Genomic DNA, 17,315 nt, shown 5'->3' with positions numbered 1-17,315 from the left:
GCTCAGGTGGCCCCCAGTGGGCCCCGCCGGCCTCCCCTCAGGGAGAGAGTGCAGACCCCAGCACCCGGGCAGACACAGACTCGGCGCCGCCTGGGTCTAGCGCGTTGCTGCGGCGGCCCGGTCCAAGATCCTCCTGGGCTCTTCCCGCCAACGGTAGCGCCTCGGTGCAGGCGGGGGCAGGGATCTCTATCGTCGGTTCCGAGACTCGGCCGCAGGGCGGGCCCCCCGAGCCGGGCCCGGCTACACCAGGGGTCAGGGCCCGCTCCGAGTCTTCCCCCTCGTCCCCGGGGGACCAGACTCACCGTGGGCAATCTTTTCCCGGCGATCCGTCAGGGTTCAGGCAGCCACACCGGGATCGTAGGCCGCAAAGCCGGGGTCTGGATTTTCGGCCCCGCAGAAGGGGCGGAGCCACTCCGGAGCCTCGTCTCCCGGCCGAGCCGCACACCGCCTTCAGGGTCCGCCGGTATGCCGGGGGGGCTGCAGTCTTCCCTCGGCGTGTGATGGTGCTCAGCACTCCTTTCCCGGGCAGCAAGACCCCCTATGTGGGCTCACGGTCGTCTGTTCGCCCCCGCAGGTCAGGCAGCCGCCATCTTGCCCTCCGAGGGTCCGGGAGCTCCTCGGTACGCAGTGCCCTTCACGAGTGCTTCTGCAGCTCGCCACTCTAGCCGGGACAGACCTAGGTGTCGTCCGCGGGATCGACCCGGTTTTAGCGGGGATCCCGGGTCCAAAACAGGATAATTACGTCGGATGATGGGCAGTGGGTCGGGAGCCTCGCTAGGCTGCGACCATCGGCATCGGCTGCAAGCCACGCCCCCCCAAGGGCTCTGTTGTATAGTTGCACGCAATCCCAACTGTATTGCGAGTTACTACCGCCAATGAGCAGACCGCTGAACTTCTGGGACCAGTACCTGACGTATGTCTCATATAGGAACGACACGGGGGAGGATTTGGAGGTGATGGAGGAGCAGCAGGATCGGGGGGGAGACACCGGGGACTAGGCTAGCTCGGGTCTGAAGGTGGCATAGTGAGGGTGGAGCGCCAGGGGAACACAGATGTCAGAGTACTAGGACACATAGGACCATACATGTGGGATCCATCAGGTCGAGAGCATCGAGTGACTGATTGAGTGGTGGTGTGAGGTGGGGGTGTGAGGACTAGGCTGAGGCGAGCGACACGTACACTTGGAAAGGAGGTAGCACATGGGGAGAGGCACACCGGTAGTTGGGTGGGGGGGAAGGGAAGTTATGGGCAAGTTGGGTTAGGGAAGTTTGACACTGACCAAGTAGCTGGGAGCATGCACAGAAAGCGACTACCAATGCAGCATTAGAGAAAATGGACGCTGGACCACTACAATGCTGGAGGGTGTTGATATGGGTCACTATCTTCACTGCACTAACCTGCCGACCTGGATCTGCACCCCGGGTGCCTGGAATGGGCGACGCCGGTACCAATATTAGCATAATTTCTGGAACATTGGTATAGAAAATGATATAGATGTGATGCTGGATTGCTGCCGGCCCCAGGGTTGTAGGCGAAAGCTGTGTGCATGTATGGAAAGTGAATAAAGTTTAAAAAAATAAATAAATAAATAAATAAAAATAAAAAAAAATAAAACAACATCATTAGATGCCTCTGCCTATTCTTATACGCAACAGCTTCACACCTCCCCACCAAGAGAATATTGCAGCGGAAAATATAGAGCGAATAATTCCAAAGGGCGAGGAAGAGGAGCCTCCACTCGCACCACACGGCAAGGCAAGGCAACTTTATGTCTGCACTAAACTTAAAGGACGGCTACTTTCGCATCCCAATACACCCAGGCCAGCGAAAATACCTCACGTCGTCATAGCAGGAACAAATTATCAATTCAAAGTGCTTCCATTCAGAGACACTGCCGCACCCCAGGTGTCCACCCAATATCTCTTGCGGTGGTTGCAGCACATCTACACAGAGTGTTCATGTCTTCCGTATCTGGGCGATTGGCTCATCAAAGCCAGTACGATTCAGTTGTGCATATCTTTTAGACATGTCAGTGCACTTCCAGGGCTAGAACCTTTCTTTCAACAACATAGAGATTCAAACTAACTCAAAATTCCTTCCAAAGGTACTTTCTACTTTTTACCTAAATCAGTCAGTTGAACTTACCAAACTTGTTTCCGCAACCCAAATCCGCTAGAGACATCTAGCTACTGATTCTTTAACTTAGAATATCCCCCAGGCGCCAGTCTGGATCCAGAGATTTTTCAGCAGTAAATCTGCGCGCCGGGGGCGGTTTTGCATGGCTCCGCCCTGACATCGTCTACGGATATGACGTTAGTGGAGCCATACAAGTCCCTCCTGGCGCACTGACATCAGTTTTCTTCTTTTCTGCGACGTGGATCCAGGAGAAGAGGTTCCTCTTGCCTGTTTTCGTTTTTGGGCCTTACTGACGCCTTTCGCGTCTGGGAACAGTGTGCGATGCCTTGGGCTTCAAATCGTGTGAGACCTGTACGCGAGAGATTTCGGCGATGGATCTGCAGTCGACCTGTATGTGGTGCTTGGGTGAGCACCACGACTACGAGGAGTGCGACGCCTGTCGGAAACTGAAACCGAAGTCCCTGCGGGAACGTAGGGTGAAATTGTTGTCCGGCCAGATGTTCCATTCGGAGTCTAAATGTCACCGACTACCGTCTGGAGCTGGGGCTCCTGTCCGAAGCAGTCCTCGGAGTTGTTCCCCAGGACAACGCTTGCCTTCCTCAGGTTAGCGCAAGAATTCACGGCGGTTGTCGGCCTCACTTGGTCGTGACGTCGGTGCCCGCTGCTCCCAGTCTTTACCGGACACGACCCGCAACAGTAGACCCCTGCCTACCCCCATTTCCTGGTGTTGGGTTTGCTGGGACATCGATGGAAGCCTATTACAAGGCATTGCAGGCCATCTTTGGGTCGACCCCTCTCCCTCGCGCGCCTTCGGGCCCCAAAGAGGCGGTAGGGACTCCGGTTGGGAGCTCGCTGGCGGGTTCGCATTTGGCACCGATCGAGTGCTCCGACTCTGGATTTGGAGTCGCTGCGACATCGGGAGAAAGCCCAGTGGGGCTTCCCATTCACAAGTCGGGCCGCAGTCCACCTACAGCATCCGTGCACAGCCCCATGGGGCTCCCTGTGATGACGTCTGATGCGGCCGCAGCAGGGGACATGTCCCCAAGTCGATGCCGTCCCACTCCCATTACGGTGGATGTCTGGTCAATGCCGGTCATCTGAGTCTCCTTCGGCATTCATCGATGTTGATGCGGCGTAGTCTCAAAAAGGTTTAAAGCCGGTGACTGCATTTCCTCCTCCTTTGCTAATGATGGATGAGGCCCCTGGGGATTCTCCCTCCTCCCTCCCCTCCCCCCAGTGTTTCTTGCGTGTTCTTCAGAACATGTTGAGGTGGAGCATCTGCAGACCTTGGGCTAGAGAGCCTTTGGCTTTTGGTGGACGTGTTAGCCTGGAACCATCCCTTAATTATGATCTGCTGTCGCCACCTAGAAGGGAGGCTAGTGCAGCGTTTGCGTGAGTTGTTTGCAAAGCTGCTGACATTTTACAGTTCCAGCCCCCCTCCGTCTCTCTACCTTCCAATCCCTTGTTGGATCTGCTCCACCAGGGAAATGCGGATGTTGAGCCTTGCTGCCGTTTGGCGTGTCGTTGTACGACATTCGTCTGAGGACCTGGGGGAAGCCCTCTTCAGGGGATATTGTGAAACGTGCTATGATGACGACGATGCTGATCAACACTGACACTTCTCCCTTTGCACACACTACGCCGGTCATTTATTTATTTGGTGTTTTCTACAGCGCGAGCATGATCCTGCATAGGGTATCAGAACGCTTTACATTTGCATTTCAAAAACCAGTTATGTTACCAAGTCATCAGTTGTTGTACAATGATTAGAACTAAACATTAAGCTTAAAATACATATATACTAGCCCACAAAAGGTTAATGTTCGATGAGAGGTAGCAAGAATATGATTATGAAAGGACTGTTGACGATAGCGCATCTGTTGAAATTATGGGAGGTATTTACTCATATAGAAAGATTTTGCTTCCTTTTTGCGTGCAGCGATGGATGGGATTCTTCTAATGTTAGGAGGGAGAGCGTTCCAGATTCTAGGAGCTGCACCGGAGAACGCTCTGTCATAAGTTATTTTCTTACAAAAATGTGCCGATTTCAGTAATAGATCTGCGTGGCTCCTGGAGACCCGGCAACCTCTTGATAGTGTGAGTTTCTGGGCTAGGTGCCCTGGTGTTTTGTAATGTATCGCTTTGTGAGTGATACATGCCAACTTGAATTGAACTCTTGCTTCATAGTGCAACCAGTTGAGTGCTTTTTTTGGTTATAAGTCTTGTGGCTGCGTTAAGATAAGCTTTCAGTGGGGCTGTTGAGATCTTGGGGAGCCCGGCCAGAGTTGCACATTCATGCTCTATCCTTGATATGACAAGTGCCTGAACTGCTGTTTTAAAATCTGACTTATTTAAGAACGGTTTCAGTTTTCTGAGATAGCTTAAATGGATCTGGGCATTTTTTGCCATCGTGTAAATATGTGATAGCATGTTCAAAGTTTTGTCCAGAATAATTCCCTAGGATTTGGTGGAGTCCACAATCTTCTGAGTACAATTTAAAGCTGTGATTAGGTTGGACCATTCTAATATACTCATTGCGCTTTTCTGGGGCGTGATTAGCAGGAATTCGGTTTTATGTGGGTTAAGCTTCAGGTGGTTGCTGGTTAGCCAATGATTAGTACGCATTAGTGCCTGATTCATGATACCTATCTCTTCTGTCGATGTGACTTTGATGTACAGCTGAGTGTCATCTGTGTACATGTTGAAAGAAATGTTTGCTCTTTGTAATGTTTCTGTTAGTGGCTCTACGTACAGATTGAATAACGCCAGGGATAGTGTTGACCCTTGCGAACTTGGATTGTATTTCTGGTTGAACTTGATAATGTTTGGTTGACTATGAATTTTTGCCATCTGTTCTCTAGAAAGGAGCTAAACCATTTTAGGACTGTTCCCTCTAATCCCATTCTATTTTTCATGCGATGCAGTATTTTGACATGGTTTACCGTGTCGAAAGACGACAAAAGGTCAAGCAGGATTAGGAGACATGTTTCGTTATGGTCAAGGGCAAGTAAAGCGGCATCCGCGATGTGCAGAATTGCTGTTCCCGTGCTATGGTTTGGTCTGAATCCTGATTGAAAGTCATTTAACAGGTTGAATTCTGAAATGTGATGGCTCAATTGTTGTTGCACACATTTTTCCAGGACTTTGGCTGGCATGGGAATGTTTGTTACTGTTCTGAAATTGTTGGGATCAGAGGGGTTCTCTGTTGGTTTTTTTAGAATTGGAGTGACGTGCCCAGTTTTTAAGCAGGCCAGTATTTCGCCTTGTGTCAATGAAGCATCGATGACCTTTGTCCATGACGGGATGAGCAGATGATTTAATGAAGACCAAAACTTTGCAGGTATGGGATTGTTAGAATGATTGTTAGGTTTAATGGTCGAAGTGATCTTTACAGTGTCTAGTTCACTGACCGGCTTGAATACTGACCAACGAGCATTGTTTTTTGGTTTTCCCAAATCTAGTTGATACTGATGTTCGTCTAAGGTGCTCTTAACGATTTCAGGGTTTTCAGCTGCTTTTTTGAGCTGCACCTCTAGTGAATTTGCTTTGTCTGTAAAGGAGGAGAAATATTCACTGTTTAAGATCGTTTTTATAGTGGCTGGTGCAGATTTGGCAGATTTATTGGATTGAACTTTTAGTGGATCGAATAGTTTCCTTGGTCTGTTTATTTCATTATCCAATTCTTTCCTGAAGAAGTTTATTTTTGAGTTTAAAATGATTTTATTGTAGGTTTTCATGGACTGTCTCAGTTGGGTTAAGTGGGGCGATGAAGGGTGTTGTTGCCATTTTCACTATGTAAGTCTGAGTTGTCTTATTTCTTCATTTAGGGCACTGTTAAACCGGGGTTTTTTGTCTTTGTCAGTGAGCCTTTTGAATTTTAAAGGGGCTATGTCCTCAATAATGCTCGACATTGTATTGTTATAGTACTTCGTAAGGTCATTGCCGTCAACCATGTTCTTAGGTGGTTGCAATTCTATTTCACAGCGAGCTGCGACATTATCCATATTGATTCCTCTAGTGTCACAAGTCCATTTTCTGAGATTAATTGGTTGGCAGGACCATTTGGTTTTAATGAAGGGTATTTCGAAGGTAATGATGTGATAATCGGACAAATCGCAGGGGGTGATTCTGATTTTATTGATAGCTTTTTCTTTAGCTATGATCCAGTCTAAGGTAGAACCTTTGGAGTGGGTAGGTAGATGACATTCTTGGACCAGCGAATGATCTTCAAGGAAGGCTTTGAGAAGAGTGATCAGATAGTCAGTATGATCCTCCCAATAAAGATTGAAGTCTCCTAAGAAAATATAATTGGACTGCAGGTTAGAGCTTGCTGTGATGATTTCTATCATCTGGTCTATGAACCTGGTCTTTTTGCACAGGGGGTGGTAGAGTGCGTGGAGTTTACAGCTTTGGTTATCAGAGGATCTTAAGGATGTGCCCAGATATTCACATGATTCTAATGGGTCAGATTGTATTTTTGTGATGATAATGTCAGATCTATGTATACAGACAATGTTTCCTCCCGTTTTGTCTCGCCTGTACTGTCTCATCATACAGTAGTTCGGTGGGACTAGTAGATCTAGACATGGGGAAGAAGAGTCAGAAAGCCATGTTTCTGTTAATATAGTTACATTGATTTCTTGGCATAGTATGAGGTCGGCTATGTCTGCAGCATGTTTTTTTGCTGACCGACAATTGAGCGGTATGCATCGAATATGTTTCTATGGTTTGATCATTGACGAGTCATGCTTGTTGGGAATTAATAACACGTTTTTTAGGTTGCTAAAATTTAGCCTTCTATTGTTAGGCTTGGCAGTTTTGCAAGCATTCGATGGACGTAGATTGCAGAGCAAATGGTGTCGCCTATCTCGGACACCCTTCTTCCACTTTCTGTGGAGCCCTCCAATGTTTTTCCTTCTGAGGAACACTGTTTGTGGTGATGGGGGCGAGTCAGGGTTTCTGCACCTCATATCTGATGCTGCTCAGCCTCCCAGCAATTACACAAGATGGGGGTTTCCTTTTACATGGCCCAATCGTGCATGATATTTCTACCATGCCACTCCATTCTTGTACTGAGGAAGAGAGCATCATCACAACATTCTTGTTCTCATCAGAATTAACAACATCTTCCTCAGTGGTTTTGACTGCCTGCAAAGGTGTAGGTTTTAGCCCTAAGCTGGCACTGCACACACGTGCAAAATGCCCTTTCTTCAAACATTTGAAGCAAATTTGTTTAACAGCAAAGCAAAAGTTAGCATTTCCCAAATATGACTTGCTGCCACAGCGGAAACATGAAGTTTAATTTATTTCTCCCCTTATTTTAGATGGAATGACTTCAGAAATGCCCATGGTATTACCATTTGCTCCTTTCAATTGATTCAATAGACTTTTCAAAGCTCCTAGCTAGATTTAATGCGGTTTTTAATTCCGGGTCCTCAGTGGATAAATGTTTCTCTAGAACTTTCTTCTTTTTTTTTTTTTTTTCGATCAATTGATACCAGATGATTTTGTCTCTAAATTCCCATTAGTTGTATTTTGCAGCAAGTGTTCTAAGAGCTGCAACAGAATAGTCAATTGACTCTCCAGGGATTTGAGAACATTGAAAAAATACTGTATTTTTCCCGGGATTGAATATTTTATCCAACGTTTTGATGATGGATGCATAATCCTCAACTCAAATTGCTGAATCACCATCTTCTCCACCCCCAGTGTGAACTCTAGCTACTTCTAAAGGTTGATTCTTCAATATGCTTCTTTCTTCAGAACCCAGATTGTATGTTAAAAGCGTTTTTTCTTTTTTGACGTGAAAGTATCCCCGTCAATTGCTTCCAAATATGCCTCAAACGTTTCCTTTCACTGTTGTCAATTTAATGGAGGAGAACCAGAAACTTGAAGAAATGGTGGAGGTGCCACAGGTGCTTCACAGAAAATAAGATAAAACTTGGAAAAAATTACATAACTTTAATAACCACTTTGTATTGAATATTGTGTGTGGAACTGGCAAAACCTTTTGTCTTCACTGGTTTACACAGGTGTGCATGTCACCGATAAAATGAAAAAATAACATTTGTATTGGAGAAGCCTGCACAAGTTAAGTGAAGATTCCCAAAAGTACACAGGTGTGCCAGTCAAGAAAGTTGATATAGGCTTTCCACTATGCATGATGGCAATGTTTTCCAAATGATTTGGTACCCAACTCAAAATGGCCACCATTAGGTTTTCTTATGGCTAATGGGATTGCAGTAATGTCCCAAACAGCGAAAATGGCCCCCACGTTGCAGAATTACCTCGTGGGTTTCTACGATGGGTAGAGTGCACTTCAAGGCGGTTTCTCAACCAGCTAAAAAGCCCACTGAAGATGCGCTTGCATGCTCCTGTTTCTACACCAGTTGGGGCTTGAAGCTGGTGCACATCAGGACGATTGGCCGCACGGCCCTCACTTACTTCACCAAAATTGTCTCAAAATGTTGGTAATACATTTGGTGCGAAGTATGGCACAGGCATATTCTGGCATGAAGGTGGCAGATGGCGGAACCACAGGAGCAGCTGCCACCAGTGCCCTGAGCGCTGCACTCCACATCAGCACCATGGTGACACTGAAATGCCACACTCCACGCCAACACCATGAAGACATTGAGGCACACCAGGGAGTCACGCTGAAGGTGACAACTCGTCGCCACTGAAAAAAAGCTACAGGATCCAACAGGTTAGAGTAACTTTTATTTTCTGTCAACCTCAACACCCTCGCAGCAACTGCCACCAGAACCCTCAAATAGAACCCACACAGTGTTCCACAAAGGGAACTCCCTCAGTAATCCAATTGCCACCATTCTGTGAGCATGCTCCCAACTCCAGCTCATATCCTATCAGTCCTGCAGGACTGCCTTGTGTGAAATTGGTGCGCAGACCCACCTCCAGGGAGGTCTTTTTTTTTTTTTTTTTTTTTTTTTTTTTTTTTTGAGTTTTATATAGCGCGAACTAGAACCGAACCGAATCAGTTATCAGAGCGCTTTACATAGCACCAGTTACGTTACATGAGGACACACTTTCATTTTTTTAGGCACGGGGAGATTAAGTGATTTGCCCAGAATCACAGGGGGTTTTTGGCGTCGTTACCGAGACTCGAACCCAGATCTCCGAGGTCGAGCGCCTTAGCCGTCAGGCCAACCCCTCTCCCTCTCTTGTTTGGGTATCTATTCTAAGGTAAGGAATCTGTGGCTAGAAGTCTATCAGATGATCAAGTTATTTACCTTTGGTAATGTCTGATCGGGTAGAGACTCTATCTAGATGCAGATTCCTTACTGACCCACCCATCCTCACCTTCCTGCGAACAATTTCTAGGGACAGGGCTTTCCCCTTTCAGGGCACTAGTATTCCACACCAGTGGTCAGTGTGCTTTGTAGCTCTGCGCTTCTGGAGTGGAACGATGCGAAAAGTAACTGACATCAGCGATCTGGGGTAGCGCCTATCTAGGCACCACGTATGTCAATCCCTTTAAGGACGATGCTACACAGAGCCAAATTACTCCCCCTATGAGCTCGCAGGGCTACTGCTCAAGAAAAATATCTGAATCCAGTTTGGGAATGATTCTAAGATGAGGAATCTGCAGCTAGATATTCTCTCTACCAGATAAGGCGTTACCGAAGGTAAGTAACTTGTTCATTTGGCACGTTATGAGTATCCCAATCAGGTCCTCAGTCCCATGTTCTCAGAAATGCTTTTGTTTTCATGACATTAATAATTTGTTGATATCTGGCTGCTACATCAAGATGCCCATTAACGAGTTACTCGTAAGAACAAGTTTTCCCATCATGGGTTCCAAGATGTGTAACAGCAGGGGCAATACCCTCATGATACGAACAGGTGTTATTGCAATGTCCTGGAGAGTTGTAAATGATTTTCTGTAGTTCTCCTCTATAGCACCTTAAATTTGTTAAGATCCTGAGATAGGGTCAGTGACTAAGAGGATCAGGATAGTTATTAAATTACATTTATAGGTTGCTCCTTGAGGGAAGAGAAAATTACATTTTTCTAATATTATTGCAGCACTGTATTGAAATCTCAAGCACTATTATATCATAAGAGCCACTTTTTCTTTTGCACTGTAACCACACTCTGCTAAGAAGAGTGATTGCTTTTCGGCCACTGTGCTTAAATATTCTTACTTTATTATACACTAAAACCTATTTCTTGTTATAATTGTATTAACGTTTTTTCACATTAATTTTTGAACTGGCGTATCTAATGCACATTTTGTACTCTTGCAGAAAAGTGATTTGTTAAAGACAAAGGGAAATAAAGAATTCAGCAACCAACGCTTTGAATCTGCTATTAATTGGTATACCAAAGCTATCAACCATCAGTAAGTACTACGAATTTAGACTGTTTATGATCTAATAAGTAATTTATTTTTGTTTTGTAGCCAGTCTGTTTAAAATTTGCATCTTTTCACAATCCTGTCTATGAAAGGGAGATCTAGACTATTTTAAAAAGCATGAATTGAATAACAAGTGCTCAACCACAGAAAATGTCCTGGCACAATATTTAGTATTGCTTGCTCGTCCTTTGTAGGGCAGTCCAGATTCTCTTCAGAGACACATTTACACAATATTGAGATGAACAAGACATCATTCATGTAGCCAAACCTGTCTTTACTGATCCATTGTTAATTAGCTAGCCTTAACATATTAACTAATTTTGTGGTAGTCTCCGAGGCATTCTGGTTCCAATAATGGATCACTAGCAGCTGTAGGATGTCTTCTGAACTTCTTTTTAAAGGACCTTGTTTCATCGCGGTTTGCCTTTTAACATTCAGCTGTGGTGTAGAAGCATTTCCATCTAACCCATTACCCTAAAGAGCACTAATCTTCTCAGGAGTCCTTGGGAGAGGTGTGTTAAAGAGTAGTAGCTCACCGGGATTTCAGCTGCTTTTATAAAGTGATTTTTCAAAGGTACTCCATAGATTTGAACCCCTTCTTTGGAGGTCATGTTATATGTCCTTGGACCTTTTGGGGGAACTGGTGTGCCTTCGGACTGCCAGCTACAAAAGCCAAAGCAATGTGGAGGAAATTCTAGTTAATCTTTCGCACTGAATTGGTCACAGTGGCACCTGAGCCCAAAGAAAGCAGCATTACATTGCTTCTGAACTCAATGTGAGACCATCTTGGGCAGATACAGCAGAAATAAAACAAAAGAAGCACCATTTCATGTTGGCTGTAAAGTGCTGTTATCTTTGCCAGTGCTTGTTTAAAGCTCTAGCATTGCAAAGCTGATACCAGTGAGATGTGGCTAGCTCTTTGACAAGCATTAGCAAAGCCTACTAGGCACAGCAAGACCAATTGGCTTTGACAGTGTTTGTTGGTCACAGAAAGGGGGACAGGTTGAGGACGAACATCTCATTTGCTGCCTTTATGAAACTTTACAAGTTTTAATTGTACATAATTGTTTTGTATAAAAAGCTGAATCATTCTAACTAATTGATCAGAGCGGTGTTGCACAAATGCTTACTTTATGTAACTAATAGATAGTTGCATGTTAAGGAAGAAGGAAAACAAATTCAGAATTTGTATTGAAAAAGGGAGATGATTATAAAACTCCATAGAAGATACGTGATTATAAAGCCTCAATAAGTGAGACTTTCAACATTTTTATTTCCTGTAAACGTGATCAATTATGGGGCTTCATCAGTTATATGCTTCATTGTTGTGTTATGGCACAGAGGTTCTCATCTTTTCAAATTTGACATGAAACCTATTTTAAACGTATGTGGATGTAATCTTTGCTTCATTTATTCTAAGTTAAAACCAATAAATACAATAAAGAATGCAAATTTACAAAGGTAAATGCTTTGAAGGCTGTGATGTTCTTTTTCAGGATGCATTTGTCATGATGAGTGACATACAAAGCTAAAGTTTTTTTTATTTATTTTTAGCCCAAAAAATCATCTTCTGTATGGCAACCGAGCCCTTTGCTATCTACGCCTTTCTCAGTACACGTATGTATACTCTTTTAAATAGAATAAATAATTGACATAGAAACAGTACCATTTTCTACAGGAGCTGAATGATGCGTGCTGACTCAATCTGTCAACTGCAATATTTCTAAGTTTAGTAGCACTTTAATTTGCTATGCGTCATTTAGGTGATATTTGCTTGACTAGGATGAAGTTCATAACATTATGCAAATGTTAATCATTTTTCTGCCTCACAAGATTGATTCATATTTATATAACATGCTCTATAAATGTTTAACCTAATTGTTCCCTTTCCCAGCCCTCTTGGGAAATTTATATGCATTCTCAAACGGTTCTGTGCTCCTCTGTCAACCAATGTGAATTCCCATCTAAGTTTATGTTCTGTAAGCATTAATACATATGTTAGCGTCCAGGCACTCCCTTACTACTACAAGAAGAATACAATCATAAATGTGAACAAAATGTCAAAAAAGATAAAACTCAGTCAACCAATGAAGCACATTCTATATCACATTCACGACAGCAAAGGTGCACCACAAATTGTCAAATGCATTATATATTATACAATGAGCCGCGAACAATGGTATTTCTTCAGTTTCAAATCTTTTATTTCAAAGGTATAAATGAAGCACCATACAGCCGACGCGTTTCGTCACACACAGGGGACTTCTTCAGGGCTTAGATAGAATATAATAGCTTCAGGAGTAAAAACTGCTCAGTGATGTGCGGGTCTCATTGCGGGTCTCATTGCACCTCATAATTGCATGAAGAAAATATCGGTTTCTCTAATCCATATCTGGTCCAACTGTTCCCATAAATGAAAAAATGGAATAGATGCAACACCACGAGCCTTCAAGGTAGTTACTTCCAACCAAAATTAGTGATAGGATGAATGAACCAGATAGTCTATCTCTGGTACTAAGATCTGCAATGACTCCAAATCTATGTAGAGTCTGGGCAGGACAGATGAAAAGGAATGATGCCAGGTCGGTCTTAATAGGACCCGGAAGTCCGGACTTCCGGAGGACGTATCGCGGTCGCAACGGGGGATCCCTTTGGATACTTTTTCGGGACGGTCCTATTAAGACCGACCTGGCATCATTCCTTTTCATCTGTCCCGCCCAGACTCTACATAGATTTGGAATCATTCCGGATCTTAGTACCAGAGATAGACCCTGGTCTCATTCATCCTATCCCTAATTTTGGTTGGAAGGAACTACCTTGAAGGCTCGTGGTGTTGTATCTATTCCATTTTTTCATTTATGGGAATAGTTGGACCAGATATGGATTAGAGAAGCCGATATTTTCTTCATGCAATTATGAGGTGCAATGAGACCCGCCCATCACTGAGCAGTTTTTACTCCTGAAGCTATTATATTCTATCTACGCCCTGAAGAAGTCCCCTGTGTGGGACGAAACGCGTCGGCTGTATGGTGCTTCATTTATACCTTTGAAATAAAAGATTTGAAACTGAAGAAATACCATTGTTCGCGGTTCATTGTATAATATATAATGCATTTGACAATTTGTGGTGCACCTTTGCTGTCGTGAATGTTAAATTGTATTCCCTAGGGATAAACACTGTTGCGGTGGGTGCCATTCAGTGTGCACACAACCCCAAATTAGATTTTTAGGGGAAGACACATACGTAGGGTTATTGTTAGTTAGGTGCTGTCAGGAAGAAGGTACCATCGTTGGGTCGCTGTTGTCTTACATTCTATATCACAGTTGGTGACCATGGCTCATGATGTACCTACCATTTTGATCTCAAGGCAAGTTGACAATCAACATGATGAGGCTAAGAGAGACCAGCAAAGTATAGGGGAGGTAATGAAAAATTGCACGAGCATTGCCCAAGAAGACTGCTGCATCTGGTTAATAGTTCAAGAGAGCTCCATTGCTGCAACCACTGCATTAAATAGAAGGTACTGACTTAAAATAACAGCAAACATCCTAAAATTAGGCAGTATCAGAACTAAAGTCTTTAAAACAATTAGCTTTATGGATGGTGGTAACTACTATGAATACACTCAAGTTTATTTTTATTTGCTGATCGTAAAAAATCAACCATGGAGAGGAAGAACTGCAATTTTTTGAGCTACTAATGGTCCTCCACATCATTCTTATTAGACTGCTGGGGGGCAAAGCCTGAGAACCACCGCAACCCTCTACTTGTATTGTCAAGGAGAAAATATCTAGCACTGGCCAAGAGCGAATGCAGAGGGTCACTGACATAATGGGAGGTGGGGTGGTTATGCCACAATTAGACAGATCAGGAGCTCCCTATCTACAGACTTTGATAGTGTAAAGCTGGTTGGCAAGGAAGATTTTGCTGATGGCAAGTCATCTACAGGCTCCCTCAAAGTCAGGGCAGACAAGGGCAGGCAAGCTAAGCAGGAGTTATCTTGTCAACACAAGTAGCGTCTTCACCTAGAGGTTGCCCTCGAGATCATTGCCCGATGATGCATGCCCCGAGTAGACCTCTTCTCCACCTCCGACAACACACTGTCCTGCCTTAACGCCATGAAGTTTTCTCTTTGACCTTGTTGCACAAAAGCGCTTCAGATTAAAAAAAGAACTTCGATTTGAAGAATTGTGCTGTTCGCAATCGAATCAACTCCTAAATGTGAGCCATTAGTAATTACAATGTCCTTAATTTTTCCCGCATCATCTATAATTTGAAGACCTTCCAAATCTGATGGTCTCCTCTACCTATCAAACACACCCAAAAACAATGCATACATGGTAATTTTGCTCTTCTGCGTATCTTGACATGGTCCTTCAAGTGTTTTACTCAAACATTGTTTTTTTTAGTTTTCCTTACCCAGAACAGAACACTTGCTCCATCATCTCATAGATTTTTTAGGACAGTAAATTTGCAGTAACTCATATTGGCTATACATAGATCCTCAGTTCTTGCATAAAGCAGTGTGTTGTTATGCTACAGTGATAGCAATCCCCCACGCTATTGCTTGGTTACAATGCAACCGTGCTAGTTCCGCACAATATGGAAGTTATGTAAAATGAATTTTAAATGAGTTGTAAATTACTACATTTTAAAGGATGCTAAAATACATTGAGGTACAGGCATCATGTAGGCTTTGCTGGGGATTTCATTGGTACAGTATTGTTGGACACACAAGGGCAAAACTATTATTGCAGCAGCACACATGGCAGAAATGGCACAACTGCACAAGAATTCAGGCGGAGATGTACAGTAGAAGAGCAAATCGCCTCATCGTAATAAACTGCTTTGTATCAAAGTCGTTATTTGTTCCAAAGGTAACTGTAACTCTCTCATTCTTTTGTATTGCAGTGTTATAAAGGAAACAAGCATTTGCAAAGCAAATAGGTCTCGCCAATGCGAGAGTGCTATTGCCATTGGTAATGTATTTTATCTGTGGTATAGCAGCTAGTGGATTAGTTACAAACATTAATTCTTACTAATTTGCATTACATGTCAACAAAAATAAACACAACTCAAAATGCGGTCAGCATCTCCATACAAAGCTGCAAAACCCTCAAAAGGACAGCAATGGTAAATGATTGTTCTTTTTAGAATCACCATCCCTGTTAATTAGGTAGCAGCTCCGTATGAGGTTGCATCACAAAAAGAACCGAGGTGATAAAACTGCTTCCATAGGTCCACACTTAGTCGTGGATGCTTAAGTAATCTCAGTGCAACTTTTTCATCTATAAGTGCCCGCGCATGTTTTGCTTGTCTGCAACTTCGTACGAGTTTAGGGAGCTTCGGAAAGCACCATGATGATCATTTGTTTTTCAATTTTGCTTGTATTACCTGTGAACAAACCTCAAAATGCGTTCAGCAGCTCCATATGACGGTATGAAACCCTCACAAGAACATCAGTGGTAATTACTGTTCTTTTTAGAAATCTTCATCCAAATTTGGTTTTCGGGAGCTCCATACGAGGCTGCAGCATTTCAAAATGAACCTCAGAAATAAGTTACCTCTATCGTTTAACACTTAGTCATAGGTGTTTAAGTAATCTCTGTACAATTTGCGCCTCCGCGCATGGGACATTCTTTATCTAAAAGCACCGCCCCATGTTTTGTGTGTTGACAATTTTGTACAAGTTTAGGGAACCTCAGAAAGCAATGCGATAAGTTGTTTTGGTTCGGTGACACTTGGTCATGTTAATTAGCCCTTGTTAATTAGCCCTTCAGCTCAGTTATGGGTTTAAGAAACCTCTCAATGAACCTCAACAGTAAATTGATTTCATATAACCAGGGCACAAGTCCTAACAAAAGACGTGGGGGACTAACCTAGTTAGGCAGTATGCAAGTGACCTCACAGCACGAGACCTCGCAGACCATGACATCACGGCTCACGACATCACACGTGGCATCTCATTAATTGACATCATAGAAAGTGGCATCACAAGCCACGACTTTACTGGAAGTGGTATCATAAGAAGTGACATCAGATCTTAAGCCTCACATATATGTTTAGAAGGTCTATCATGTGTACGTTGAGCGCATTGCGAGGATAATAGCACAGTGAGCCATGGACGATGATGTGTGACTTCTACACCTTGCAATCACCCAGTTTTTATGTAACACATCCTGTACATTAATTTACAAACTGATATAATTTATTGCACATGTAATATGCACATGTTGATATAAAGCGCTCCAACACCCTGCATTGGAATTAGTAGGGCTAGACAAGAAAAAATAGTGGTACTTAAATTATTTCACCGCCTAGTCCGGGGAAGTAAGCTCTATATAAATGCAATTTGCTTTGTGTAAATACCGGGAAAGACCAACACATCTCACATTCTTACAGCGCATGCATATCTTCTAAACAGGGACTGAACAAAGTAAAAAACTGCCTGTCTTAAGTATATGTGATGTGCTAACAAGGTGTGAGCCTTTATTTCCCCTCCGCTTCATTTGCATCAGGTGTGAAGCTCCCGTATGCTCCCAGACAAGAAACGCGAACAAAAGGAGGGCTGATGAACCCCCAAAGGCGACCTTTGTTATGGGCCCAGCAGGAGTCTTAAATGAGAAAGCCCCATCCCCGCTTGCACGTTGTTGCTTGTTGTAGAAGAAAAGCAGACAACATGCAGGCGCTGTTGAAAGTGTCCCGGTGTTTGGATATTACACCGGGACGAGCTCAGCACATTATTTAGTGGGGCTCAAATTCTTGGCAGGGTGGACGGCATCCACCCTGTAAAAAAAAGTT

At 43.9% G+C, this 17,315-nt stretch overlaps 1 protein-coding gene across 3 annotated transcripts in view; it reads left to right on the top strand.

Annotated features, from left to right (window-relative positions):
• Positions 1 to 17,315, top strand: part of LOC144772494 (E3 ubiquitin-protein ligase TTC3-like) — a 1,119,388-nt gene that overhangs the window by 209,158 nt on the left and 892,915 nt on the right. For all 3 annotated transcript variants that reach the window (XM_078656860.1, XM_078656861.1, XM_078656859.1), the window contains exons 9-10: positions 10,404 to 10,498; positions 12,068 to 12,130. In XM_078656860.1, the coding sequence (XP_078512986.1) occupies positions 10,404 to 10,498; positions 12,068 to 12,130 (158 nt within the window). The remainder of the gene's footprint in view (positions 1 to 10,403; positions 10,499 to 12,067; positions 12,131 to 17,315) is intronic.

Source organism: Lissotriton helveticus, chromosome 8 (assembly GCF_964261635.1).
Source record: "Lissotriton helveticus chromosome 8, aLisHel1.1, whole genome shotgun sequence".
NCBI lineage: Eukaryota > Metazoa > Chordata > Amphibia > Caudata > Salamandridae > Lissotriton > Lissotriton helveticus.
This window is presented reverse-complemented; position numbering and strand designations above follow the sequence as displayed.